The sequence below is a fragment of the Ochotona curzoniae genome, unplaced genomic scaffold (assembly GCF_017591425.1).
Source record: "Ochotona curzoniae isolate NIBS_2020 unplaced genomic scaffold, NIBS_Ocur_1.0 contig_2294, whole genome shotgun sequence".
Classification (NCBI taxonomy): domain Eukaryota; kingdom Metazoa; phylum Chordata; class Mammalia; order Lagomorpha; family Ochotonidae; genus Ochotona; species Ochotona curzoniae.
In genome coordinates, this window is record NW_024465405.1 from 1,154,019 (window position 1) to 1,181,827 (window position 27,809).

The following is a 27,809-nucleotide window of genomic DNA, read 5'->3' on the forward strand; positions in this document are numbered from 1 at the left end:
CATTGTGTCTAAATCCTGAGTTTTTCTGAGGCAGCTTCCTTCTCACCTTATTCCTTGTTCGTAAATCTCTGCCCTTACAAGTAGTGACCTTTCTGTGTCTGGGTAATTGCTACAAATTTTTTGAGTCCAAAGTTATTTACCTCTTCCATAGACAGATTCAGTCAATCAGATTTCGTTCAACTATATGTCATTAGCTGAGAAATACAAGCTGTGTTTTCTTTATTCAAGGAGACTATAACCTAGTACAGAAGGACTTGAAAATAAATGTTGTAGGGTTAATCTGATTTTAAGAAATGGGGTGCCACTTGAGCTAATTTAAATAAAAGTGGACGTTAACAAAATGAAGGATGGCTCACAAAAATAAACACATGACGAGATGGTGATTCTAGAGCAGGAACTGGAGTAAGTCAGAACCCAGGGCAGCTGAGGAACTGCCACTTCTCATTCAGCGACAACACGCTGTCTTCTCTGCCTCATTGCTCATGGGCTGTGTCACTCTGCTTCTGCATAGTAGCCATGTACCTGCCTGTGCCATGCATGGCATCTAAGGACCCAGCAGTTCTCTCCAGGTCACACTGAAGTCTAGATAAGGCTACAAAATTTCTAGGGTAGAAGATCTTTTTCGTCTAGCTTTGAGGGTTTTTTCCCCTCACCAGAGATCCAAACTTGCATGACCCATCAACTAGTTGGCAGGACTGTGGAAGTCAACTCTAGGAAGAATGAATTGAACAGCTTATCTCTGAGCTCTAGTGATGGTTCAAAGTTGAGTGTTCTGAGTTCCTCCATGGGCATCAAATAGGGTTCAGGAAATTTAGAGGTGAGTGAAGGAGGAATTTCAAGATCATTTAGTGGAGAACAAAGGCCTCTCTGCTAGAAGAGCGCCATGATGAAGAGTGTAGAGTGGCGAACAGGCATGACTGGCAACAGAAGGTCATGATAGGCTGTCGCAGTGAGACACATACAGTGGGAGAGGCAGGAGTAAAGGGGCTACATTGGAGACAACAGAGTGAAAAGATATAGGGGAGAGTAAGAGCACAGATTCTTCTAGATGTGTTGACTGACTAGAGAGGGACCATGAAGGAGTAGGACAGAAATGTAGGAGCTCTCAGAAGAGAAACATTGCCATCTACCACTTTAATCCCTAAATGCCTGGCTGGGGAACCCAGCTGCTTGAGCCGTGACTGCTGCCTCTGCAGGTCCGCATTAACCGGGAGCTGAGTCAGGAACTAGAGTTGGGGAGCAGATCCACATGCTCCCATGTGGGACACAGGCATCTTGACTGGTGTTGTACCCATTCTACTAAATGTCCACCCACTAGTGTCAAGTTTAGAGGTATAGACATTTAACCAAAAAATTGACTGAAGTGAATACATTAATAGCTTTGCTCTAAGCATTGCTTCTCTGGCACCCAATAGTGCTTTCATTCACTGGAAACTCACAGTATCACAGTATTGGAGATGTCTAGTTTTCAGAAAGTTATTTTCCATTTGGTTCTAAAAGGTTGTCCTGACAGGTCTCAGCTGAGTCTTGTTCATTTTTCCATATATCACCTCTGCACATTTTCATGACTCTCAGTTCTGTAATATCAAAACTCCACAGATGAAGTGTAGTCAGAGAGCCCATGCTGTTCTATAAGGATCATTGCTTTTGGTAACACACTACAATGTATTCAATATAGACTGCCATGGTCATTGTCTCCTAAATGCTTCATGGTTTCTTCTTTTGAAATAGGTAAGCAGAAAACAGAAGTTTTACAGCAGCTATTGTGAGAAACATTATAGTAGATTTTTTGGTAACTGAAGTAGCTGAAGATAGATAACATACATTGACCTAGGGCATATTGACATAATTTTTGAGAAAATTCAGTCACTTCAGGGGATGTGGGAGGAGAGAAAGTGAGTAAATCAGTGCAGATATAATAAGTTTGTGAAATTTAAACTTGAAATGAGGTTGCCTTGCTTAGTGGGAGGCTGTTGGAATTAGAGCAGATGAGGTGTAGGACTGCTGGGTTCAGTGAGGTCGGTGGGAAGCGATGACAGGTCGAGGTGGAAGCAGAGAAGGGGAGTTCTGATGGCTGGCCGGGTGATGGTGAAGGAAGTGGGTGGATGGGGACTGTTCTGTATCTACATCTGGCATTGTACTGATGGATACAGTTACTTTGTTCCATTCAATTTTGTTAGCTGGTGAATATCTTATGCAGTAAATATGAGTTAAGGATATGATCAAAGTCACATTAAATACAGTGAAGTTGTATTTAGTAAGAAAATTAAATGGGTGGTAACAATGCTAAATAAATAGGGCATGTGTGTCATTGAGGCATAAGGTACAAGATAGCAAACTGGTAAGAGGATCTGCCAGGCTTTCCCATCGCACCCTTTGCAGAGCATGGTCCCTCGGCAGAAATTATTCCTGCAGGAGGAGCTGGCTTGCGCAGTGCTCTGGCTTGCATTAGCTGACTAAAGTTTTCCTTTTCAGGGGGAGGACAGTAGCTGGCTAGTACACAAAAACGCCACTCAGGTTGAGGAGGGGGCTCCTTTGTGGTGACTGTTGGGCTCCACCTGGTGGCCTGTAGGATCAGCTTTGGACAAGTTCCTGATGGCAGCAGTGACATGTCCTGGTTCCAGCAGAGCACAGGGAATGCAAGAGGGATGGTTTTGATGCCAGCTTCCACTCCTGAGTCACTCCTTTCTTCACCACTCACTTTGTGTAGTCCTTAACACTTCTTCCCCTGCAATTTCTAATACACCTTACTGAAAATGTTCCACAGTCTGAGAGAGCCCTAGACACTGTCAGCCTTTGGCTATGCCTGTTCAATCCTCTGCCTCTTCTGCATGCTCCACATGTCTACATTCCTAGGCGTCAGGGCCTTTGAAAGAGAATTCCAGTGTTCCTGAATCTTGCTTTTCCTTGTTTTCCCTGATAAAACAGTTTTCCTGCATCCCCACTCCTCATTGACCACCTGTACTGTGTCATAATGCTGAGCCACAAGAAGGAAAAATAAGTAGTTCTCTCTTCTTGTGGAAAATGATGTACAGAATGTACAGGCAGACATTGTACATTTATACAGCTTGGGCTTTCTTGTATTACTGCTGAAATTCAAGGCCTGGGCATAAGAGATGCTTGATTGTGACCCAGCTGTAGGCACCCAGGGATATGATGCCATTATATCTGTTTGCCTGGAGGGTCCACTACGTGGACCACTATGCATGAGAGCATTTGTAATGATAATGACAATCACTACATTAATATCTTTGTTTCTGCATTCAGCCTAATGTAAGGTCAGTGCTTTGTAAGAAAAACAGCAGAGAAAAGAGGTTGAGTGGCGGACAACACTAGTTTTCTTTAAAGGCAGACAGGCCAATTTGAAAAACCATCCTGTCAAAATTTCTTGCTGTTGCTGGCCCCTTCTTGTGTTGAATGTTTCCCTTGTAGGTCACCCAGGATAGTGGAAATAGACACTCAGCTGCAGGAAGTTAGGGATGTTGTCTCAACACTGTCAGGGTTAATTTACAGCAGGGCTCGGTTGTGAGTGAGTGGCCCAGTGTTCATGGAGGCTCTCTGGTGAGTGGAAAAGCTCGAGGTAATGGTTGTTGTCAGTTCTCTGATGAGGCTGGCATGTGGCACAGTGGATTGAATTACCACTGCCCCACTGGCAGAGTGCTGGTTTGAATTCCAGGTGCTGTGCTTCCAGTCCAGCTCCATGCTAAGGCACCTGAGAAAGCAGTGAATGATAACCTGAGTGCGTGGGTCTCTGCTACCCATGGGAAACCTGGCTGGAATCCCTCGTTCCTGGTTTCCGCTTGGGCCAGCTCAGCTTGTGACAGCTACTTGAGTGATCCAGTGGAAAGAAGATGCCGCATGCTTTCTGTGTCACTCTCTGTCTCCCATTCTCTGCCACTCAGCATGTAGAATAAGTTTTAAATGAGTAAATAAATTCCCTAATGAAGAAAGCTTTCTGTCCCCAAAGCTATGTATTATTGCATTATCAAAATTAAATATTTTAAAATTTTATTCTATATTGTATGTTTTCTATTGAAATTATCCTAGCATATGCCAGAGGCAACAAAAATTCTCTAAATTCTATCCTTAGAAATAGTTACTATTAGTATTTGGGTATTTATTTTGATATTTAAGGGTGAGTGTTCCTGTACAGCAGATGAAGCCACCTCTTAGGTCACCCACATCCATATTGGGGTGCCTGGTCCTAGGCCTGGCTGCTGTGTGCCTAGAATCCAGCTTCCTACTCCTGTGCCTGGGATCAGGGATGATGGCATGGTGCTTGGGTTTCTGCCACCCTCGTGGGAGACCTGGAAGTTTCTGACTGCTCGCCTCAGCCTGGCCTGACACCAGACATTGCAGCCGTAGGGAGTAAACAAACAGAAGACACATCACTCTCATTCCCCTTTCTTGTCTCTCTCTGCCTTTCAAGTAAATCTTGAAAAAAATTAACAATTTCATTGGTCTTAAAATCAGTAGTCTTTTGCTGAATGTTATCTTTTTAAAAACTTTACTTTTTGAAACATTTTGTGCTCAGTAATTTGGCTGTCAGCTTATACTGAGAAGCAGTTGTCAGTATCCAAGGGGGAGAACGGGTAAGAAGAGGAGAAGAATGCAAGCTTTTTTGGAAATACATCAGTCTTAGAAATCATCTTGAATTTTGTTTTGTTTTTGATCCTCTGAAGCATAGTTGAGATCGCACTATTACAGTTGTCTTAGGACTTGAAGACATTGGTATAAATAAGATTGCATATTTAAATTCAGGACATTTTGTACACATTCAGGAAGTTACCAAGCCAATAGTGTTCACTGATGGTTGTAAAGAGAAGTTAATTTTAGGAATACATGAAAATGTGAAGGTTTCTGATGTGCACTTTCTCTTACATCTATGCTCATTAACAAACACTTTTTTCCCCCATTTTAAGTTATATTTATTGAAGTAGACATTTTGGCACAGTGGGTTAAGCCACCAGTTGCTATACCTTCATTCCCATGGCAGTGTCTGGGTTCATAGCTGCAGTGCTGTTTAGACAATTTCTTGCTCATACATCTGGGAGACAGCAAATTATGGCTCGAGTACTTGAGTCCCTCCCACCCATATGGAAGACTCAGATGGAATTCCTGCTCCTGTCTTTGATGTGGTCCAGCCCCAGCTATTACAGGCATTTGGGGAGTGAACCAGCAGGTGAAAGATCTATGTCTTTCTTTCAAATAAATACATGGATACTTAAAAATGTTTATTATCTTCCATTTCAAAGTTTGCTTCATAGATGCAATAATACATATAACACATAGAATTTTTGAAGCCTGATATTAAAGCTAACCCATGAAATCACCGCCCTAGGTAAGAAATACAACATCAACAGTATTTTTGAGGTTCATTTTGGGTTTTTCTCTGTTCTAATGCTTAGCCTTGGCCTTGGAAACAAGCAGTAGCTCAAACATGGTAATTAAAGTATACTTTTAAAAGCAGTTGTCATTATTTATGACACCAAATGATGTTATTTGATTTTGTTCATTTTTAAACCTGATAAAACACCATGTTCTTTTAGGACTTTTTGCATTTTTTTCATTTAATGCTTCTAATATATGGTGATACTTTGCAAAGTTTGTAAAAATTGCACGTTTTTAGTTCTACTACTCCACAAACTTTTTTTTGAGATTTATTTATTTTTATTGGAAAGTCAGATTTACAGAGAGAAGAAAAGACAGAGAAAAATATCTTCCATCTGCTGGTTTACCCCCCAAGTGGCTGCAGTGGCTGGACATGAGCTGATCTGAAGCCAGGAACCAAGGTGTAGGGTCCCAGGACCTTGGACCATCCTCCACTGCTTTCCAAGGCCACAAGCGGGGAACTGGATGGAAAGTCTCCACAAACTTTGTTAAAGACCCTCATATATATTAATATATTTCACTTATTTTAATGCATGGTATTTTCATTTCCTGAAATATCGCATACTTTATTTGCCCAACAGTAAACATTTGAGCTGAACGGAGAGTTTTTGCTATGTTGCACTACTACTATAAACTTGCCACTGCCAACTCAGGTGTCTCTAGGCTCCAATTGAGAAGGCAGCGATTGTGCCACCTGTACATGCTTGACAATAACTTTACAGCCAATCCATTTTCAAAGGCGATCGTGCCCATTTTTTGCACTAGTAGCAGTGTAAAGAGTTTCCGTTGCTTCACATGCTTATTAATACTTGATGTTATTGAACACTTCAGTTTCTGCCAATCAGATGGTAGAGCATTATGCTTTTATTTTTCCTAATTAATAATCAGATGGGCCATCTTTTCACATTTTTGGTAAGATTTCTTCTTTGGGGGAAAAATAACCTAACAGCTGATTTTGTTTGTTTGTTTGTTTGTTTAAGTAATTTTTTTAAAAAGATTCATTTGTTTGAAAGGTGGAGTTAGAGAAGGGAGAGAGAGGGAGAGCTTTTCCATCTGTTGCTTCATTCTCCAAATGGCCACGATGGCCAGAGGGCAGGGCAGGCTGGTTGAGGTGGGGTTGCTGGGAAAGAGCACAGAGGTGACCTTGTGCGCCACCGGTCACCTGACAGTCTTGTTCACTTGGCCAGAGGTATCCCTCAGTGCCCCCACTTGACTGTGTCTCCCCCGTAATCATGAGAGGATATATTGGGGATGATTCTTTGGATACTGTGCCATTACCCCAGTTTGCTTAAACTGTTGCCTTCTCACTGTAGCAGTTCTTCATGATTTGAACCATTGTAATTGGATTGTCTTGAGGGTTTTTCTTTTTGAGTTAAAATATTCTAGAAAGTTACTTTTATAGTAGCCACTGAAGTGGAAAGTCTCTTTCCTCAAGCTGATGAGTTGTCTTTTCATCTTGTTGATAGTTTGAAGTTGTGTATTCTCAGTTCTTGCCTCTAATATGGATGATTAGAGTTAATTTTGTGGGCCTGGCGCAATCGTGTAGCAGTTAAGTCCTCGCCTTGAACACTCCAGGATCCCATATGGGTGCTGGTTCTAATCCCGGCAGCCCTGCTTCCCATCCAGCTCCCTGCTTGTGGCCTGGGAAAGCAATCGAGGACGGCCCAAATCTTTGGGACCCTGTACCTGTGTGGGAGACCCGAAAGAAGCTCCTGGCTTTGGATTGGCTCAGCTCCATCTGTTGCGGCCATTTGGGGAGTGAATCTTTGGACAGAAGATCTTCCTCTCTGTCTCACTACCTCTCTGTATATCTGCCTTTCCAATAAAAATAAATAAATCTTTTTTTAAAAAGAATTAATTTTTGTATAGTAATTCTGTATCTAGTCATCTTGCTAAATTCCTTTGTTTTAATTTTTTGGATGTAATTTATTTTGGACTTTCTGTGTAGATATATATTCACATCATTGATAAATAATGAAAGAGTTATTTCATCCATTCTAATTTCAATAACTTTTACTTCTTTTTCTTATATTTTTGAGCTGGTAATTCACAGCTGGGGCAGAGATATTACCACTACAATAACAGATTACAAGTTCAGTTTTGGGTAAAATCAATGAAATTAGACACTGGTTCTTGCTCCTAATTTTTTATATTTTAGTGACTTTCCTACTGTAGCAGCTGATTGCTAAAACACTTGAGAATTCACATAACTACATTTCTTTGGGTTTTTTTCACTTTTATTATTTATTATCATTTTTACTTTTATTACCCTTTTATTATTTTTATATTTACTAACATTATCCTTATTTTCTTTGCTTTCCTTTGGAGTGTCAAGGAATAACAGTTTGCTGCTTTTCCAAGTTCAGAAACCTTATTTGTGGGGCCTGTGCTGTGCACACCAGTTAAGCTGCCAGCTGTCACACTGGCATCCCCATGTGGACATTAGTTTGTGTCCTGGCTGCTTCATTCTGCTCCAGCTCCCTGCTAGTGGCTGGGATAAGCAGCAAGGATGACTCAAGGACTTGGGCCCCTGCACTGACATGAGGCTTAGGCCTTGCCCAACCCTGCCTGTTGTGGCAATTTGGGGAGTGAACTAGCCAATAGATAATATCTTTCCTCTCTCTGTTAAATAACTAAAAATCTTTTTTTTAACAGCTTCATTCTTTCATTCATATTTCTGTTCCAACAGCATGTAATATGCAGCCCAGATGCCCAAGTCTCAGTGCCTGTTCTAATGGATGATCCTTCTTGTTTGTTGAGGAAGAAAGCACAACAGTGGCCCAGCTAGAAGGCGGCCCAGGCCAGAGACAGAGATCACTGAAGGGCATTGGTAGTATTGAATACTAGCTTCCTCTTTTGTTATTATTTCTCGGTGCCCCCTTTGTACAATTAATTAACCAGTATTGATTAATTCTTAATGACAGTCTGTTCTTTATTTGGATCTCCTTTAAAAATATATGTGCATTTTTGTGTGTTCAAAGATCCCACATTATGGTTAGTTGTTGCCTTACTTTCTTGGCTTTGAAAACTTTCTTTCTTTCTCAATCTCTCTTTCTTTCTCTCTTTCTTTATTTCTCTCTCGCGCTCACTCTATTTCTTTCTTTCTTTCTCTTTCTCTTTCTTTTGAATTCATGTGAAGCAGTCATAAGGATCAGGGTAAGGAGGATAGAATTCTGTCCATCACTCACTCCCCTGATGCTTGCAACAAATGGTAGTGGTCAAGCCAAAGCCAGGAGCCGTGAACAGTGTCTCATGTGGGTGGCAGGAATGGAAATACTAACCCCACTGCTGTGTCTCAGTGCACGTTAGCAGGCAGCTGGATCAGGGCTGAAGCAGAACACAGACCTGAGCACTTGAATGTGGATGTCAGTGTCCCGCATGGTAGTTTAACGCACTGTGCCATGACATCTACTGTCTAGATTACTTCTAGAGAACAGGATAGGCTGATATGTATTGCTTATCAGTGACCGTATGTCAACAACTGAATTGCCATTGTTTCAGATATGGAATAGAAAAAAGGCTTGGCAGTCAGTTAAATTGACATTTGAGTTACATTACGTGAAAGGGAAAGTTGCTTCACAATTCATTTTAAATGAAATTTACACTAAGGTTAAATTTAAAAGATAAAAGCAAACATTCCTGTAAGACAAATATAGACCTTCTAAATCAGTTCCCTGGTAGGTTTTGCTTGTCTTCAGCTCCCATTTGAGAGTGGCAGCCGAGTGGGTAGATGGCATGGGACTCTTGGGGGCATCAGAGGCCTTCCAGCATGCTGACTATTCAGATTTTTATCTCCAACGGGCTGTCCAGTCTGTGCTGCTGTCAAGTATGTCTCCAAATGGAAATCTATGATAAATTTATTTAAATAAAACACTTGAGAAATGTTCTCTGAAGCTTAGTAAAATAAATGTTAATTACTACTAATAGGAACTTGGAGTCATTGGTCACATTTGGAAACCATAACTAAAATATAATTTTGGCCTTATAAACCATGCTGTAATTTCAGTAAACAAATTGAGATTCTTTGGATTCAGAGTCTAACTGGGTGAGCACCTCTGCCAGAACACAACGCACCACATGAAAGGGAAGCCAAAGCGTCCTTGTCTCCGCCGTGTCAGGCCGGTGGTCTGCAGCCTTGGGTCGGCACCCCCTGTGCTGGCTCTGTCGCCTCTCCTCTTCACCCGAGCCCCGCAGATGTGGATCCAGCTGTCAGCACTGTCTTCTCAGGGAGGAGAAAATATCTTCCCCTCTTGGTAGCCTCTAATTTGCCACCTAGGAGGATTTTTCTTAATTTATTTAATTTTTACTTCTTGAAAGACTGAGAGACAGAAGAGAGACAAAAAGGTACAGAGAATAAAAGAGAGAGAGATCTTCTGTCCATTGGTTCACTCCCCAAATGCCTATAACTGCTGGTGCTGAGCCAGGCAGAAACCAGGAGCCATAGCTCCCGCTGGGTCTCTCCCGGGAGTGCGGCCTCCCAAGGTGCTAATTAGTCGGAAGTGGGATTGGAAGTTCCATGCGGAATGCAGGCCTCCCAAGAAGAATCTTATTGTTGTCCCAAACACTGCACCACTATTCTCTAATAATTTTCAAAAACGATGTATGAGAGCTGCAGTCCTTGAGTTCTCACATTTGGAAATCTTTATCTGGAAATCGGTCACTTGACGAGAATGTCACAGTGATGATTCTCTGTATTCATTTTGTTCTGTGATATGATATATCTATTTAAAAGAAAATTGTTGAATGTTTTTCCATTTAGGGAAATAGTTTCTATTCCTCATGGCTAGTGCCTTCCTTTAACACCAGCCACACCAGGGTAGGATCTCCCTGGGTTGTCTCCCACATCTGTCTGTCTGCTCCTTACAATTTTTTATTCTACTTTCCAATTTCATTGTCTGGGTTTTTTAATTTTATTTTTGATGATGTTTACATAGTTGATTAGAGTGGGAAGGGTCGAGGATTAGTGACCGTATTGCCCATCCAAACTGCTTGGTCTCAGCCCTCTCACTTACCTGCAAATATAGTGGCCTTGTCAATGGGAGTCACCCGAAGTCGTTCTGCAGCATGCCGCCTGGGGGCTCCTCCCTCCCTCACATTCTCTTGCCAGTTTTTCATTAGTTATTTCAGTTATTTCCATGCTGTCATGGTTTTATTGTTTTTTTTCCCTACCTATTTCCTGAGTTTCAAAAGCCCTGTTTTCATTTTCTTTTGTCTCTTATTTACTCCTAATGCACTTGTGTCTTTGCTTCAAGTCCTTGTCTTTTAGTGCCAATATTTTCATCAGATTTTGAGTTCTTATGAATTTCTGTAATCATGATTGCCATTTCTGTGGCTGCATACTAATAGAATACATTGTATATTTCTACCATTTCTTCTTGTTGTTAATTTCTTCCTTTTTACATGTAGAGTTTAAAGAGATTTTTAAAATTTGTTAAATTAATTTGGGGGTTGACATTATGGTGCTGTAACAGGTTAAGCTACCCCCTGAGATACCAGCATCCCATGCCTATTCCACTCCTGTTCCTCTTCTAATGAAGTTCCTGGCAAATGCTCCTGGGAAAGCAGCAGCAGATGGCCTAAGTGCTTGGGGCCCTGTGTGGGAGACTCAGAAGAGAGTCCTGGCATCAGCCTGGCACAGCCCTCACTGCTGCAGCCATCTGGGGAGTGAATCAACTGATGGAAGAGCGCTCTCTCTCTCTCTCTCCTCTGCCTTTCAAATAAGTAATTTTTTAAAGTAAATAAATAGATTTTTATTATTTATCTGAGAGGGAGAGAGACAAATGACCAAGGCTGGGATGGGCTGAAGCCGAGAGCTGGAGACTCCCATGGACTTGGTAAGAGTCCAGTTACTTATGGGCTGGTTTATTTGCTTAAATTTTTTAAGATTTATTTATTTATTGGAAAGTCAGAAATACGGAGAGGAGGAGAGACAGAGATGAAGATCTTCCATCCGATGATTCACTCCTCAAGTGAGTGCGACGGTCAATGCTATGCTGATCCGAAGCCAGGATCCAGGAACTTCTTCCAGGTCTCCCACACGGTGCAGGGTCCCAAAGCTTTGGGCTGTCCTTGACAGCTTTCCCAGGCCACAAGCAGGGAGCTGGATGGGAAGTGGAGCTGCCGGGATTAGAACCAGTGCCCATATGGGATCCCGGAGTGTTCAAGGCGAGGACTTTAGCCGCTAGGCCATGCCGCCGGGCCCTTGTTTGTTTTTTTAAATGGAGCATTTAGATGGTTTCCTCCTAACCCCATCTTTAAGTAACGAGTGATCCCTTGCTTTTCCCCCAAGTTTTCAAGCCATCTTCTACTTTAGGCAATGTCTGGTCATATTACATCCTGAAGGGTAAACACTCCAAGTTCATAAGGTAAGAATAGGATGGATCCTGTGGTCTAGGTCTCCCTCATGACAGCTCTGACTGGGATTCCCTGGTGTTTTCCTGCCAGTCTAGTTCTGTAATAAACAGTGATAGATCTCATTGTTGATACATTATAGATGTAAACTATGGATAATTAGCATGTGGTGAAGTACACCATCTTATTTTATTTTTATGTTATGTCAAATATTAGTAGGTTAATATGAAATTGTGTTTTATAGGTTACAGATGGTCAAGTAGTGGCAGGCTCTTTTGTTTCAACATAAAACATAGTTGACTTCTTTATGGCTTACCATTCTGAAATCCTTGCTTGTAAGTCATTTCTCTTGTGACTTGAATCACAAATCAGTTTTTCCAACAAGGAAGTAAGATAGCGTGTTTTACACTGTTTTTTTTTTCCCTCTACCAGTCATGGTTTGTTTATTCTGTTTCTGATTCAGAGGACCCATATTGTGTCTCCAGGAATACTAAACCTGCCCAGCTGTTGAAAGCGGAATGGAGGATTTTGTGTGTGTGTGTGTGTGTGTTAAGTGTAATGTGACAAAGTGGAGCCCTTCCCTGGATCTTTGGTTCTCAGCCTAGGTGCACTGGCTGTAGGCAGTGACAAGGGATGCTGAGTCATGGGCCCTTTGCATCCTGGAAACACACCACAGCCTCACAGGATGTAGCTTTCCCATTTGTTCTGTATCTTGGTGGTCAATAGACCGCCACACCGTTCCAGTTGTTGAATTCTGTGGGCTTTACTTCTTCCAGAAGGTAAAATCCTCTCAGTTCCAAACAGTGTTGAGTAAGGTAACATGAATATTTGAAGCAAAATTACCTGAATCTAAAACCTGATATCTATGCAAAGCCGATCTCATCGTTAGATTATTGCCCCATCCATCACAGAAGAGCCTAGTGGATGCAGTGCACTTCAGGTAGTTGAATGGTCCTCCCTTGGGGTTCTGTATCATTCATTTCCTAGAGCTGGTTGCTGCTCTTGGCAGTGTGGCATCACAAGGCCTGAAGCCAGCTCACCATTACTGAGAAGAAGGTGATGTTTAGGGCAATTTTCCTGCTGCCATGAGCTTTGTCCTTGTGTCCGTTCAGTGAGCACCACAGGGACTGGAGAGGATTTGCTGGCAAGAACAGGACAGACATCTTGTCTCCACACAGCACATGGAACACAGTTACACTGTGTACTTTCACTAGGCCCTTCTCATCCCCATGCCTCTTTCCCAGATGCCTTGTCACCAGTTTTCCAGCTCTCACCTTTCTTCTTTCAGCTCTCTGTTCATCTGGCTATACTTCCAGCTGTTGCCCCTCAGACCTTCTCTCCTTAGCCATGGGCTGTGAGTACATTGCTTAAAGTGCTGTCCCACTGGGACGGAGTTTCTGCTACACTGTCCTCAGAGACCCACTTTTACAATGAGTATGATGCTCTCATGGTCCACTTGTGACAGTGGAGGGTCAGTTGGAACTAGGCACTCAAAGTACTCTACCTTTTTCCCTACACATACGTGTTTGTTTTGTTTTGTTGTTTGTTTGTTTATGGTCTGGGTCTTTGAATCATATCCTTTTTTTTATTAATACCCCTACTGTTCACTGAAGAGACTTAGTGATACCCTAAGTTCAATGAGATCATGACTTATCTTTTCAATTTTTCTTTCTATCTTAGCTGACAGCTGCAAGAGATTCAAGATATTGCATTTTTATTATTAAAATGATTGGCTTAATGAAATAATGTACATTTGAAATTTTTAAAAACTTATTTGAAAGAGAGAAGGACAGAGCTCCCATCCATTTGTTCATGACCCAAATGCTCATAATAGCCAGAGCAGCACTAAGCTGAAGGCAGGAACGAGGAACTCAGATCTCCCACACTAGTGTGGGACTCAGTTGCCTAAGCCATCACCACTGCTTCCCAGGGTCTGCACGGACAGGCAGCCTGAGTCAGAAGCTGGAACCAAGTACCAAAAACCACATACCCTGATGTGGAACACACATACTTTTAACCATTGTCTGTCTTAACTGCTAGACCAAGCTCATTTTTATTCAGTGTTATGCAGTATTTCAATACATGTATCCAGTATAAACGGATCAAATCAAGCACATTATTTCCATTGCCCTTTTTTGTTATTTTCTGGGAGGTTGAAAGCTTACCAGCTCGTCTTCCAGCTCTTTTTACAGTATATGATGCCTGGTTGTAAACTCTAGTAGTTACTCCAGGGTGCTGTGGGGCAACAGAATGTACTACTTCCTTCTGAATTATGTTTTGATACCCATTATCAAACCTTCAGCTATTTCGTTCTTCTCTCACCCTTACCAGTTTCTAGTAATCACTATTTTAAGTTCAGGGTGACTTTTTAACAAACTTCCACATGGAAGAGAAAACAAGCAGTATTTGCCTTTCCTTGTCTGACATATTTGCTTTAACGTTTGACCTCTGGTTCATCTGCCTTGCCACAGATTTCTGGATTTCATTCCTTCTATGTGTAGCCCCGTGGTGTTTCATTGTGTGCATATATCACATTGTGTTTATGCTTCTGTCAATTAGCTCTGTATCTTGGCTGTTGTGAATAGAGCTGCAGTGAGCAGGGGAGTGTTGGTATCCTTTGATAGACAGATTTCACTCCCTTTACATAAATAGCCGGAAGAGGAAGAAGAAGAGGGGTCATATGGTAAATCTAATTTTAGTTTTCTGAGTATTCCTCATACTGCTCCATAATGATCCTACTAGTTCATATTCTCAACAATGCTTTTTCACATCCCTGCCAGCATTTGTTGTTTTTTGCCTTTTGTTAATCACCTGTCTAAGTGGAGTGAAATGGTGCTTCGTTGTGGAATTGATCTGCGTTTCCCTTGAGAGGCTAGTGATGGGGAGCATTCCTGGACGTGTCTGGTGGCCGTCTGTTTCTTCTGCGATTCAGACCCTCTGCCCGCTTCGTAATTAGATTTTAAGTTCCTTACTTATTCCAGATGGTGATCCTTTGTAAGATGCACAGTTTTCGCAAATATTATCTCTCTTTTTTTGCTGTGTCTTTACTCTGTTGATTTCTTTCACTGAGCCAATGCTTTTTAGTTTTATGTAATCCCATTTGTCTATTTTCACTTTTATTGCTGCTTCTTTTGGAGTCTTTGTCCAAAAAAAATCATTGTCCTGTACTAATGTTTTAAAGTGTTTCCCCAATATTTTCTTCTTGTAGTTTCATAGTTTTGAATCTTACATTTAGGTGTTTGATTCATATTGAGTTGATTTTTCTGCATAGTGAGAAGTGTTTTGGGGAAATTTAGTGCAATCTTCTGTATTGGATATACATATCCAATTTTCCCAGCACTATTTACTGAAGAGACTAACCTTTTCCAGTACATATTTTTAGTACATCTGTCAAAAATGTGTTGTTTGCAGGTGCCTGGGTTCCGTTGTGAGGTGTCTGTTCTGTTGACCTTTGTTTCTGTTTGTGTGCCTTGTAGTGACAGTGACACTCTGCAGTGTGTTTTAAAATCAGATACTGTGATGCCTCCAACTTAATCTTTTCATTTAAAATTGCATTGGCTCTTCAGGCCTTTTTGCTTCCATAAGATTGAAAATGTCATTAATATCTTTTATTTTTAGATTTTTAGTTCTCATAAAGAGCAGATTAAATGTTCATAGATGAAATTCTAAATATATATAATATGTATAATGTGAAGTATATATTCCTTCTATAGCTGCTTGTTGAGAGATTTGTAAGATTTATATATTTATCTGAAAGAGGGGGAAGAAAGGGAGAGGAAGGAGAGGGGGGGAAAGAGAGAGAGAGAAAAAAAGAAAGAAAGAAGAAAAAAGGAAGGCAGGAAGGCAGGAAAGGAAAGGAAAGGAAAGGAAAGGAAAGGAAAGGAAAGGAAAGGAAAGGCAAGGAAAGGAAAGGAAGGAAGGAAAGGAAAGGAAGGAAAGGAAGGAAGGAAAGGAAGGAAAGGAAGGAAAGGAAAGGAAAGGAAGGAAAGGAAAGGAAAGGAAGGAAAGAAAGGAAAGGAAAGGAAGGAAAGGAAAGAAGGAAGGAAGGAGGAGGAAGGAAGAAGAAAGAAGAAAGAAAGAAAGAAAGAAAGAAAGAAAGAAAGAAAGAAAGAAAGAAAGAAAGAAAGAAAGAAAGAAAGAAAGAAGGAAGGAAGAAGATAGGTAAGTAGGTAGGTAGGTCAGTCGGTCAGTCTCCCATCTGCCTGTTTGAGCTCTACATTGCTACTAAAAGGCTGGGGCTGGGTCAGGGTGAAGTAAGAAGCCTGGAACTCTATCTAGGTTTTCCATGTTGTGGGAAAGGGCTCAATTACATGGGCTATTGCTCTATATTTTTCCAGGCACATTAGCAGGAAGATGGATAGGCATCTGATATGGAATGTTAATGTCCCAAGCAGTGGCTCAGCCCACTGTATCAGCAGGGAGCTGGATTCGAATGATCAGCCAGGACTGGAACTGACACTCGGAAGATATTGTAGTTTAATCTGCTGTAGCACATTGCCAGCCCTGAGTTGCCAATGTTTGTTGAAAATCTTTGCATTTATATTCACTAGGAATATTAGCATAGTCTTTTTGTCATTGTGTCACTGTCAAAGTTTAGAATCAAAGTAATGCTGGCTTTATAGAATGAGTGTAAAAGGGTTCCTTCCTTTTGGTTTTCTGAAATAGTTTGAGAGGAATTGGTGCTGTTTCTTTGTTAAAGGTTTGGAAAAATCGAACAGTGAAGTTACCTGGTTTTTCTGTGTTGAGAGATTTTTAAAAATTGTTATTACTGATTCAGTCTGATTATTCATTCTTAATCTGTTTAGTTTTTCCGTGTCTTTATGACTTAATTTTGGTGTATGTATCCAGGACTGTATTAGTTTCTTCTAGGTTTTCAAGTTTATTGCCATTGCTGTTCAGAGTAGTCCCTGATGATGCTGTGTCTGTGGCAGCCATTGTTATATCTCCTTTTCATCTCTGGTTTGTTGAGTTTCTGACTTTTTCTTGGTTAATGTAGCAAAATGTTCGTCAGTTTTATTTTTTTAATAAAAATGAACTCTTCATTAATTACCAAAAAAAGGTTTATTTATTTATTTCAAGAACAGAGTTGGAATGGGGGAGATCTTCCACCTGCTGGCTCACTCCCTAATTGGCCACAGTAGTTACAGCTCGACCAGCTTGAAACTAGGAGCCTGAAACTTCATCCAGGACTCCCACATCGGCAACAAGAGACCAAGTCCTTGGACCATCTTCCCCAGCTTTCCCAGATGGGTTAGTGGGAAGCTTGGTCAGAACTGGAGCATTTGGTCAAACTGGCACTTGTGTGCAATGTTGGCATTGTAGCTGGTGACTTAACCCACTGGATTACAAAGCCAGCACCTTAACTGATATTCTGTATTATTGTTGTGATTTGTTCAGGTGCTCCATTCAGGTCTCCCATGTGAATGATAGCGGCCCAAACACTTGGGCCATCTTTGATTCTCTCAGGCCATTAGGGAGCGGAATCATCAGTGGAGCTGCCAGACCATGAACTGGCAGCCACATGGATGGCTTTACCTGCTATACTGTAACACCAGCCTTATATTATTTTAAGATTACTTCGCTCATTCCTACTCTTATTTTTTTATGTTCTTTTGCTAATTTTGTGTTTGGCTTGTTCTTGCTTTTCTAGGTTCTTAAGCTGTATCATTGTTTATTTAATATTATATTTTTAATGTAGATGTTTATTGCTCTGTTCTTCCCATTTAATGTTGCTTTTGCTGTATGTCATAATTTTGTATGTTTTATTTCCGTTTTCATTTGTTTTAAGGAATTTTTTAATTTCCCTTTTGATTTTTTCAGTGACCCATTGTTTATTCAGAAGCATGTGTTTCAGTCTCCACTGTTTGTTTAATTGTTAAATTGTTAAAGTTTCTGTTGTTAGTTTCTAATTTTATTCCTTTGTGGTCAGAAAAGATACCCAATATGATTTTGATTTTTTGAATGTGTTGTGACTTGTTTTATAACCTTAATAATAATGATCCATCCTGGAGAATTTTTCATGTGCTGAGGCAAAGCATCTATATTCTACAGCTGTTGGATGAAATATCCTGTAAATGTTGATTGAGTCCATGTGATGAATAGTACAGTTGGGTTCTGATGTTTCTTTGTTTTGCAATCTGTCCATTGATGGATATGGGGTGTTGTAGTCCTCTACTGTTAATGTACTGTAGCTTATCTCTCTTTTTATTTTTTGAGATGTGTTTATTTGAAAAGCAGAGTTATATAGAGAGAGGGGAGAGACTGAGAGAAAATGGAATCTTCCATCCTCTGGTTCACTCTCTAAAAGGTAACAACATTTGGGGCTGGACCAAGGCCAAAACAAGGAACCTGGAACTTGTGGGTTTGTGTGGGTGCAGAGTATCAAGCACTTTGGCCATCTTCTGCTTTCCCCAGGTTCCTCAACAGGTCAGTAAACCAGAAGTGGAGTAGAAGTGGGTCTTACATTGGCACCCAGAAGGAATGCAGCACAGCAGAGGGTGGCTTTACCACAATGCCAGCCCATGTTTATCCCCTTGGATCTTGTATTATTTATATGTGTGTGTGTGTATATATGTGTGTGTGTGTATATATATACATTTGGATGCTCTGTGATTAGATACATATACATTTATATTTTATATCTTGTTAAATTGGTTCTTTATTATATTTTGACTGTCCCTTTTTAGTTTTTGTTTTAAAGTCAATTTCATCTAGCATAGCTACTCCTGCTTATTTTTGTTTTCTGTTTACATAAAATATCTTTTCCATCCTTTCACTTTCAGTGTAAATGTGTCTTCACTGGTGAAGGCAGCATGTCATATGCATGTGTGTCTTTCTTTAAATCTGTTCATTCAGTTTGTATCTTTTAGTGGGGTAAGTTAGTCCATCTGTGTTCAGGGTTGTTATTGATATGTGTTAACTTAGTCCTGTCAATTTTAAATTCCTGTTTATTTTAAATATCATTTTAAAATTTTTCTAGTGGGTTTTATATTTTTTAATATTTTCAAGATCTTTCTTTTGCTTCTGTGTGTAGGCCTGCCTCAAGCATCTTTTATAACACTGGTTTGCTGGTGATGAATTCCTTCTGTTTTTGCTTTTCTTGGAGTGTCTTTCTACTTCATTCATGAAGGATGGCTTTGCTGGTATAGTATTCTTGGTTGGTAGTTTGTTTCTTCTGGAACTTGACGTTTATCCTTCCATTCCCTCCTAACTTGTAAGGTTTCTGCTGAGAAGTCTGTTGTTAGCCTAAAGGGGGCCTCCTTCAGAGTGGCTGGGTACTTTTTCTTGCAGATTTTAGAATCGCCTCCTGGTATTGTGGTGAGGATCATTCTGGTCTTGTCCATTGGGAATGCCCTAGGCTTTCTGTACTTAAATGCCTCATTGGACAGATTTTCCTCTATTCTCCCATTGAGATTCCCACAATTTGAGTATTTCTTTGTTTAAAGATGTCCTAAAGGTCTCATTGACTGTCTTCATTTCTTTGTTTAATCTTCTGTTCTTTTGTTTGAGATATTTCCAAAGAGCTATCTTCAATTTTTCAAATGTTCTTTCTTATGACTTATCTAGTTCTGTTGTTTACAGCTGAATTTTTGTGTGTGACTTATTTCTTCATTTCCTAGATATCCTTTTTGTTCCCTTCCAATATTTCTGTTTCCTTACCAAATTTCTCATTAATATCATCCATTCCTGATTTCATTTAACTGTTTGCATTCTCTCATGTCTTCCAACATCCTTTAATGATTCTTCTGAAATCCTTATCAACATTATTGTGGCCCTTTAGGGACATTACGTATCCTTGTTATTTCATATTTCCTGCCTCCCCCTTGTTGATATTTGTCTATCTGGCAGTTCAGTTGCATCTATCACTTTTCATGAGTAACCTTCATGATAAAAAGCTTTTTTCTGAGATATGTCTTCTGCTGTTGCTGTGGTAGGCTATTTTGGCATTAGTTCCAGTTGGGTACTACAGTATCGTCTACTGTGTCTTCTTCTATAGCAACTGAAGACAATGACAGTGGAGTTATGGCAGTTTGCTGTCTGTCCCAGCACCAATATATGAACCTTGGAGGCAGCCTGTATGGTTGAGTCCAAGGTTATGTTAGTACCAGCTCAAAATGTGGCTCGCCATAATGCCAGTCCCATGTTTCTGTCAGTATCTTGGCACCTATCCCTTTTCTTCTACTAAGCAATTTGCCTCCTCCCAAACCCCATCCCCACCAACACTGATTTCTCCTGTATTTTAGCAATGGTATAGTCCTTCATAAGCAGTCGTAAGTCCATCATTCTGCTATCTAAGTGTATCCTGACATTGCAGATATGGACCAGACAGTCCAGCATTCTATTGTCAAGATATATGTAGCAGTTTTTTGGGAGTCCATTTTTGGTTTGAAAGTAGAGATGCATACTGCATTGCATCTTCACATCTGGATATGATGGTCTATTACACAGTTATTATACATTCCCTTAAATGAATAACCATACAACAAAATCAACAGCAGGAATAAAGTTTCAAAATTTAGATCACCATTAAGTTAAATACTATGCTACTGAATGACCAATGCATCTGCTGATGAAGAACTGAAAAATAAAACAAAAAAACTTCCTGGAGAAAACAGTGCTACTATATGACCTATGAGTCATTGAAGAATTTAATAACAGAAAAGAACTGTTTTGAATAAATTAAAATAAAGACAGAAATATCAAAAAACATTAGTTGCAGCAAATAAAAAGTATTGAAAGGGCTATTGATCCTGCATTTTCCATGAAGGTTGTCATATATTGGAGAGAACATGTGAGATTTGTTCTTTAGGGATTGACTTAATTCACTAAGCATAATGGTCTCAAGTTGGGACCATTTGGTTGCGAATGGTAGAAGTTCATTCTTCTTAATGGCTGAGTAGTATTCATGGAGTAGATGAAGCACAGGGTTTTTTTTTTTTTTTCCTACTCTCTTCACAGGCATCTGGGCTTTTTCTGTGTCTTTGCTATTGTATATTGTGCTTCTGTGAATATAGGATTATAGATCCCTTTCTCATGTACAGACCTTATTTCCTTTGGGCATATTTCCAGCATTGGGATACCTAGGCCATACGGCACGTTTATTTTCAGTTCTCTTAGCACTCTCCATACTGACTGCCATAGTGGTTGTGCTAGCCTTCACTCCCATCAACAGTGAAAACCCTTTCCATGTTATGCTGCCAGGACTTAGGGGAGGAATGGAGTGATTGTGACCTCCTCTGCTGCAATGCTAGATCATAGCCAAAGTCTGCAGTCAACCAAGACCAGTTCAGCATAGAAAGGGCTTTGCTTTGGGCTGCCTGCTACTTTAGGGGACTTGAGGGCCAAGGCTCCTGAAAGGAGCCATAGGTGATTCTAGCTTGGGTAAGTCTCTGCACTGGGGCTTCAGGCAAAGCTGTGGTTTACCCCACTTTGCCTTCTGCTGTTCTTGATGTCATATTCTTCCCTAGGTGTTGGAGGTTAAGGGGAGAGGTGATGATCCTGGCCTCTTGGCTGCCCAGGTTAATGCTGAGCTGGATCACACCCAGGTCACAATCTCACTGGGTCCTCCACAATGTACACACAAGGCCTGTGCGTTGTTGGTAAAGATGTAGACCCAAAAGGATTCTGTCCCACCAGTGTCTACAGATGTCTCTGCGATGCTGGGGGAAAATCAGAGCTCAGTGAGCTGGTACTGGTGTAGGTGTAGGAGACTTCGGCCCTGTATGATGCTGAGTTTCACCAAGGCAGGCCCTAAGGTCTGGCTGAAACTTTGACCTATTTGGCTGTCTCAGAAAAAACAGGTCTTTGTTGCTTCTCTTCACCGTTCATTTTCTTTTTTTTTTTTTTTAAAGATTTATTTTTATTATTTTTTCATTGGAAAGGCGGATATACAGAGAGGAGAGACAGAGGAAGATCTTCCGTCCGATGATTCACTCCCCAAGTGAGCACAACGGGCCGATACTATGCCGATCCGAAGCCAGGAGCCTCTTCCGGGTCGCCCACGCGGGTGCAGGTTCCCAAAGCTTTGGGCTGTCCTCGACTGCTTTCCCAGGCCACAGGCAGGGAGCTGGAAGGGAAGCGGGGCTGCCGGGATTAGAACCGGCGCCCATATGGGATCCCGGGCGTGCAAGGCGAGGACCTTTAACCACTTGCGCCACCGCTCCGGGCCCCACCGTTCATTTTCTAACCATTGATTCTTGATAATTTGCTGTTCTTCCTTCAGTTTCTTTAGGCAGAAGCTTATGTCTCTGACCTGTCACTTCCCTTATGAGGATTTACACTGTAAATTTCCCTCAGAGTATTCCATCAACTGCTTCTCACACATCTTTTTCCTTTTTTTTAACTAAGGGAGTCATACCTGTTTCTTGGCTATTTTTCTGTATTTCATGTTAGTGTTTCTCAGGAGTAGGGCAGAAAAGACAGTATATTCCCCAGAGTGGGTCGCATTCCAGGCATTTGCAATGACCATCAGCCACCCATGCGGACCCGACCATGGCTTTGCTGGTGAAGAAAAAAAACCAACGGTGACCGTGGGCTTTGCTGGTGCAAGGAAAAAACCCACCAACAGTCCTTGTTCTGCACGACACGAAAAGCTTAAGTCACTAAGAAATAGAAACTGACTGGTTCGTAAATACTAACAGGCTCCATCCAAGTCACTAAATATTCAAAATGAGAATTGTTTCAATGACTTACAAGCATGTTTGAGGACAAAAGTGTATATGATACACTTATATTACACATGTATTTTTATCACATACTCAGTAAATAATGCTGAGGTGCCCAATCCAGCCCAGAGTACAGGATTCTGAAGATGGATCTTAAATTCAACACAAAGCAGTGTTCAAGGACAGCCACACAGTCTGGCTACCTGTTGCTCATAAGGAATTGCAGGAGCCAGACCAGACTCTGATAAGGAAATAAATCTGTTAAAGAAAACACCCAGGGCCCCTGCAGTTGGCTTTCTGGGGCTGCATCTTTGTGGTGGAGTCAGCTTGCTTTCCACAGCCTCTTGCATCCGAATCCACACAGAGGCTGTGGCATCTTGGCCATCAATGAGGTCAGTGCGTGAGAGAATAGGCGAGAACTCACATCCTTGCTTCATCTCTTGGTGCTTCTGTGAGTGGCTGGTCCATCTCGGGCCCCCACGAGAGGTTCTGGTTGGGTGGATCCCAAGGAAACGCCCTTGGTTAGAATCTGCAGGTTTTACAAGTGCTCCTTTGCAAAGATGTCACGTACTGTTCATGTCACCATGGAGCAATACAGAGCGGAAGCTGACTGTACACTGTGGGTGTGGTGATTCCGCCAGGACCCTCGAGCTCCTGCTCACACTGATCCAGTTGATTTGAAACCAGAGGCACTCCCTGCTCCTCCGCTGGGGTCTTCCTGGTCAGTCTACTGCTTCACCTTCCAGACAACCTTGCTTCTCACAAATATTGATACACTTTATTCAGTTCAAAATATTTTCTCTTTTCAAGCTAATTTTTTAAAATGCATTCATTGTTTAATTTTTCAAGTACTCAGCTGTTTTCTGGGTAGCTTTCTGTTCATTTTTTTTCCCCTCATGTTTTTGCCATCTTTTGCTTTCTGGGTCATCAGCAAGTTTCCTGGTGGCTCTCTGGATGTGGCACATGAGCTTCATGTGAATGGGAGTACTTCTGTAGCAAATGGCTAGTGTTCTAAGCATCGGGATGGGCCATGGCTAGGGAGCAAAACCTGCCTGTGCACTGTGTTGTCCAGACCTAGTAAACGCAACCTTGTTTTAGTGAGCCGGTACCCTAACATGGAGATGGTAGTCTGTTGGGTGGCTGGATTCCAGATCATTGTAGTTTCCTTCTTGATATACATCTGTGTTTTCTAACCTTTCTACAATGACTGTGTATTGCTGATGGGCTGAGATAATGTCTCTAATGTTGAAGGTAAGAACTAGTAGAACAATGAAATAAAATATGAGCATTAGATCTTAATGCTGCGAGTGTGAGTCAGGCTGTGGATCCTCTGACAGCAGTGATTAAACAGCAGGCTGAGGAGAGAACGTCGATGCAAGGTCTCGTGCTGCCGGTCCAGCTTCTCCACGGAGCGCCACTGCGGGAGGCCTGGAAAAAGAAGCCTTCTGGTCCTGTTTTCTAATTCCTAGATAAAGGTAAAATGATGCTGTAGTCATGACTTCGCTGGCAAGGAGAGCGCAGTGTCGTTGTGTCTTCCATCGCTGGCCGTCCTATCCTGCTAGTGGACTAGTGGAGACTGGCCGGACTTTCCCAACCCTTTACTGCCAGCAGGACACAGGACTTTGTTTCACATGTTCACTAATCTGGTGCTTTCCTCTCTGTTCTGCCCACCAGGCAGCTGGCTAAGAGTCTTGGGCAGGCGGGTGAAATCGAGCCGGAAACAGAAGGAATCCTAACAGAGTATGGCGTGGATTTCTCTGATTTCTCTTCGGAAGTTCTAGAATGTCTCCCTCAGCAGCTGCCCTGGACAATACCACCAGAGGAGTTCAACAAGAGACGAGATCTCAGGTAAATGCCAGAATCTCCCAGAACAGCTCTTTTGCCCTCTGCCTTCCCCGTGAGCTCTCCAGGGGACTCTGTTTCCAAGTTCCCACCGAGGGGCCAGGTCCAGTTCGGTTAAATGCTCCTACTGCCTGTAGGTACAGCTTGGAAACTAAGACTGATTCATGTATTTTAAAGTTGCTCAGAAAATTTTAGTCTAGGGGTAGTTGTATAGCAGTTATAAGAATTTCAGCATCCATAAGACTGCTGTGGAGCCCAGCCATGCCATTTTGTTTATATGTTGCCTATGAGTGTTTTGTGTTAAAACTGCAGAGGTGAGTATTGTCAACGGAGGCCAGATGTCCTAGGGAGCCTACAACATTTACCATTTAGCCCTGGATGGGAGAGGCTTCCTGCCCCCTGGTCTGGACCACTCTGTTTCACAAGGTACAGCTGGCACTTTGTTCTCCCTTTGCGTATTCCATAGGCCTGGTCAAGTAAAGACTGGGTGATCTGCTCGGGAGTGCCTTCCTGGAAGTGGGCCTCTTACGGCACAGAGCAAGGGAGTCAAGTCTTTTGTACTTGGAGCCTCATTTTAAAGCTTTACTTTTAGGGCTGGAATTCATTGGAAAGTACTTTTGTGGTATTTTTATAACAACATCTTCTTTGAAGACGTTTCTTCCTTGTGGGATGTTAGTTCCTTCTGATATTTCTCTTCAGAATTTAGTTTCAGCGCTGGCGTTCATTTTAGATGCCACATGGAGATATTTAGAGCAAGAAACTTCCTACAAGCACTGAGGCCATGGAAGGTTTTCCTTTAAGGTTGTCCAGTGTCAGAGTCTCTTCTGCCACACACGTTCACTTCATGCTTCTGAACTTGGCATGGCTTCAGCTCTTGGTGCCTTGTTTGAGATGACTGCTTCTCACTGCCCACCTCTTAGCTGTCAGGATTGCCGGCCTTCTTTGTCTCCTTGCTGGAGGTGGAGAGATGACAGTTAACCTCCTTTCACGCTTGTTAATGCCTGCAGTAGAACATGTGACGGGGAGGTCCCTTAACGCTGGGTGCGGTGCTGGCTTTCAGAAGGAGCCCTCCACACAGCCCCTACTGGTACATCAGGAGCCATGCTCATGACCGTCAACCACCCGAGCCCTTTCTTTCCTGCTTCCTTCTTTTTAATATTCACTTTTGCAGCAGTGATATTTTGTTTTTTTCAGATTCATTTTTTATTTGAAAGGCAGAGTTACAACAGAGAGGGGAGACCGAGAGAGATTCCACCTGTTAATTCACTCCCAAATGGCCACAACAGCTGGAGCTAGGCTGGCCTCGCTGGGTCTCCCTCCCAGGTGCAGAGACTTAAGCCTTTGGGCCATTCTTCCCTGCTTTCCCCGGCCATCAGCAAGGAGCCCAATGGGAAGTGGAGCAGTTGGAAGATGAGCCAACCCCTATATGGGACACGTGTGCTGCAGGTGAAAGCTTACCCTGTTACACCATGGCATCGGCCCCCATGGGCCTCTGTTTTCTTATATACATATCGAAGGGTTTATTGTTGAGATCTTTCCTGAATCTATGAAAAGCTATGAAAAGACTTTAGAAGAATGGCAGAACCTGCCATTGAATATGGCCATTCTGCAGTACTTCTGAAAGTGTTAAATGTGCTCTCCTTTTCATCCCAACGTTCTGCTTCCAGGAGTCTGCACTGCTCGCAGAAGTGTGTAAGAATGTCACTGGAGCTCTGTTGTAAAAGTGATACATTGAAGACACTGTTACTGTCCATCAGAAAGGGGCTGGGTTGGTGATAGAGCTGAAATATGACATAGCAGTACCATACAGCCCTGTGGATTTGTATGCATGTCCTAGAAGTGACCATCAGGCATATTGTTGAGTTGTAACACAAGGAATGCAAGCCTATTTTTTGGAAAGTAAAATAATACAAAAACCTTACAAATGTCAGAAAATAGAAGGACCTGATCTCTTGTGGCCTGCCTCCTAGCCTGCTAAGGAGCCATAGCCCTTCTACCTCAGAAGGCCCAGTGTTAGGACAGGGATCCCTGCCAGGGCTCCCTCTGCTGATTCTGTGGCTCCCATTGCCTTCTGGGTTAGATGACAGAAAAGGCCTCACTCTGTGGCAAGGTGCACTCTATCGAAGGGCACTTGTGAGCCTCATGGAAGGATCTGAAGACAGGCAGGTTAGGCTGCATTGTGCTATAGTGCAGTAACAAGGATTTTTTTTTCTTAATTGTCTTTGCTATTGCATTCAAGTTTACATTTCTAAAATTATAGGTGGATTTACTACTTTACTATTATGTACATATAAATATGAATAAAATTAGAAAAATAGCAAAAGAATGTGCAAATGAAATAAATCATTAAATATTATAATTTCACTACAAATAGAGAAACCTCTATTGATGATTTAAATTTAATGAAACCAATGTGGTTGACTATCCTTTAGGAATTTTTACTTTCATATCATTTTTTCTTGAAGATTTATTTTTATTGGGAAGTCAGATTTACAGAGAGAAGAAGAGACAGAGAGGAAAAATCTTCCACCCACTGGTTCACTCCCCACGTAACCACAAAGACTGGAGCTGTGCCAATCCAAAGCCAGGAGCCAGGAGCTTCTTTTGGGTCTTCTATGCTGGTGCAGGTTCCCAAGGTTTTGGGGTCATGACAGTTGCTTTCCCAAGCCACAAGCAGGGAGCTGGAAGGGAAGTAGAACAGCCGGGATATGAACTGGCTCTCATATGGGATCCTGGAGGTGGCAAGGCAAGGACTTTAGCTATTAGGCTACTGTGCCAGACCACTTTAACAACTTTTAATATGGAAATTTAAAGGACTGATTTTTCATGGTTGTTATACCGAAAAAGATACAGGTTTATTATTATTATTATTATTATTATTATTATTATTATTATTATTATTATTGTTATGTTAAGGCAAAGGGACAGAGCTTTCCCATCCTGGTTTGCTTGCCAAATGCCCACAACAACTGGAATTGGTGCTGGCCAAAGCCAGGAGCTAGGAACTTAAGGACTCTTGTGTGTGTGGCAAACTCCCTGTGGCAGCTGGAATGGGAAATGTCTCCGGCTTCCAGGGTGGGAGACGGGTGTCCCAAGTGGCATCTTTAACCTGTGTGGCAAGTGCTGCCTCCTGCAAGATGTACCTTTCAGAGATGTGACTGAGGTTCCTAAGTCACACTTGTTTCTCAGTCCTATTTGGCAATTCCAGTTCATTTTTGAATGCAGCTAACACATTTCCATTTTTTCCTGTTGTCAATTCTAGTGAGCTAATTGAAAGATACTGCATTTATAGATTTTTTTAAAAATGAGTTTGTAATCCTTCATTACCTACCTGGCATATTTTAAAATGGATATGGATGTGAGTGATTTAGTATGTGTTTACATAATTTTAAGCTATGCATCACATAGCAAGGGAAACCTGGATCTGGTGGTTCTCAAAGTGCAATAACCTTTTTTTCTCATTGTTGAAGAGGCATCTTTACTTTAAGGGACAGATTGAGTATATTTATTTTTAAAGTATCTACTAGGTGGCATATGATTGACAGCCATTATTATTAAGCA

The 27,809-nt window shown here is 41.6% G+C and overlaps 1 protein-coding gene across 1 annotated transcript in view; it reads left to right on the forward strand.

Moving 5' to 3' along the window:
- The window catches only part of DIS3L2 (DIS3 like 3'-5' exoribonuclease 2), a 332,757-nt gene that overhangs the window by 165,634 nt on the left and 139,314 nt on the right, over positions 1-27,809 (forward strand). Inside the window, exon 10 of the mRNA XM_040972300.1 lies at positions 24,081-24,254. Within this exon, the coding sequence (XP_040828234.1) occupies positions 24,081-24,254 (174 nt within the window). The remainder of the gene's footprint in view (positions 1-24,080; positions 24,255-27,809) is intronic.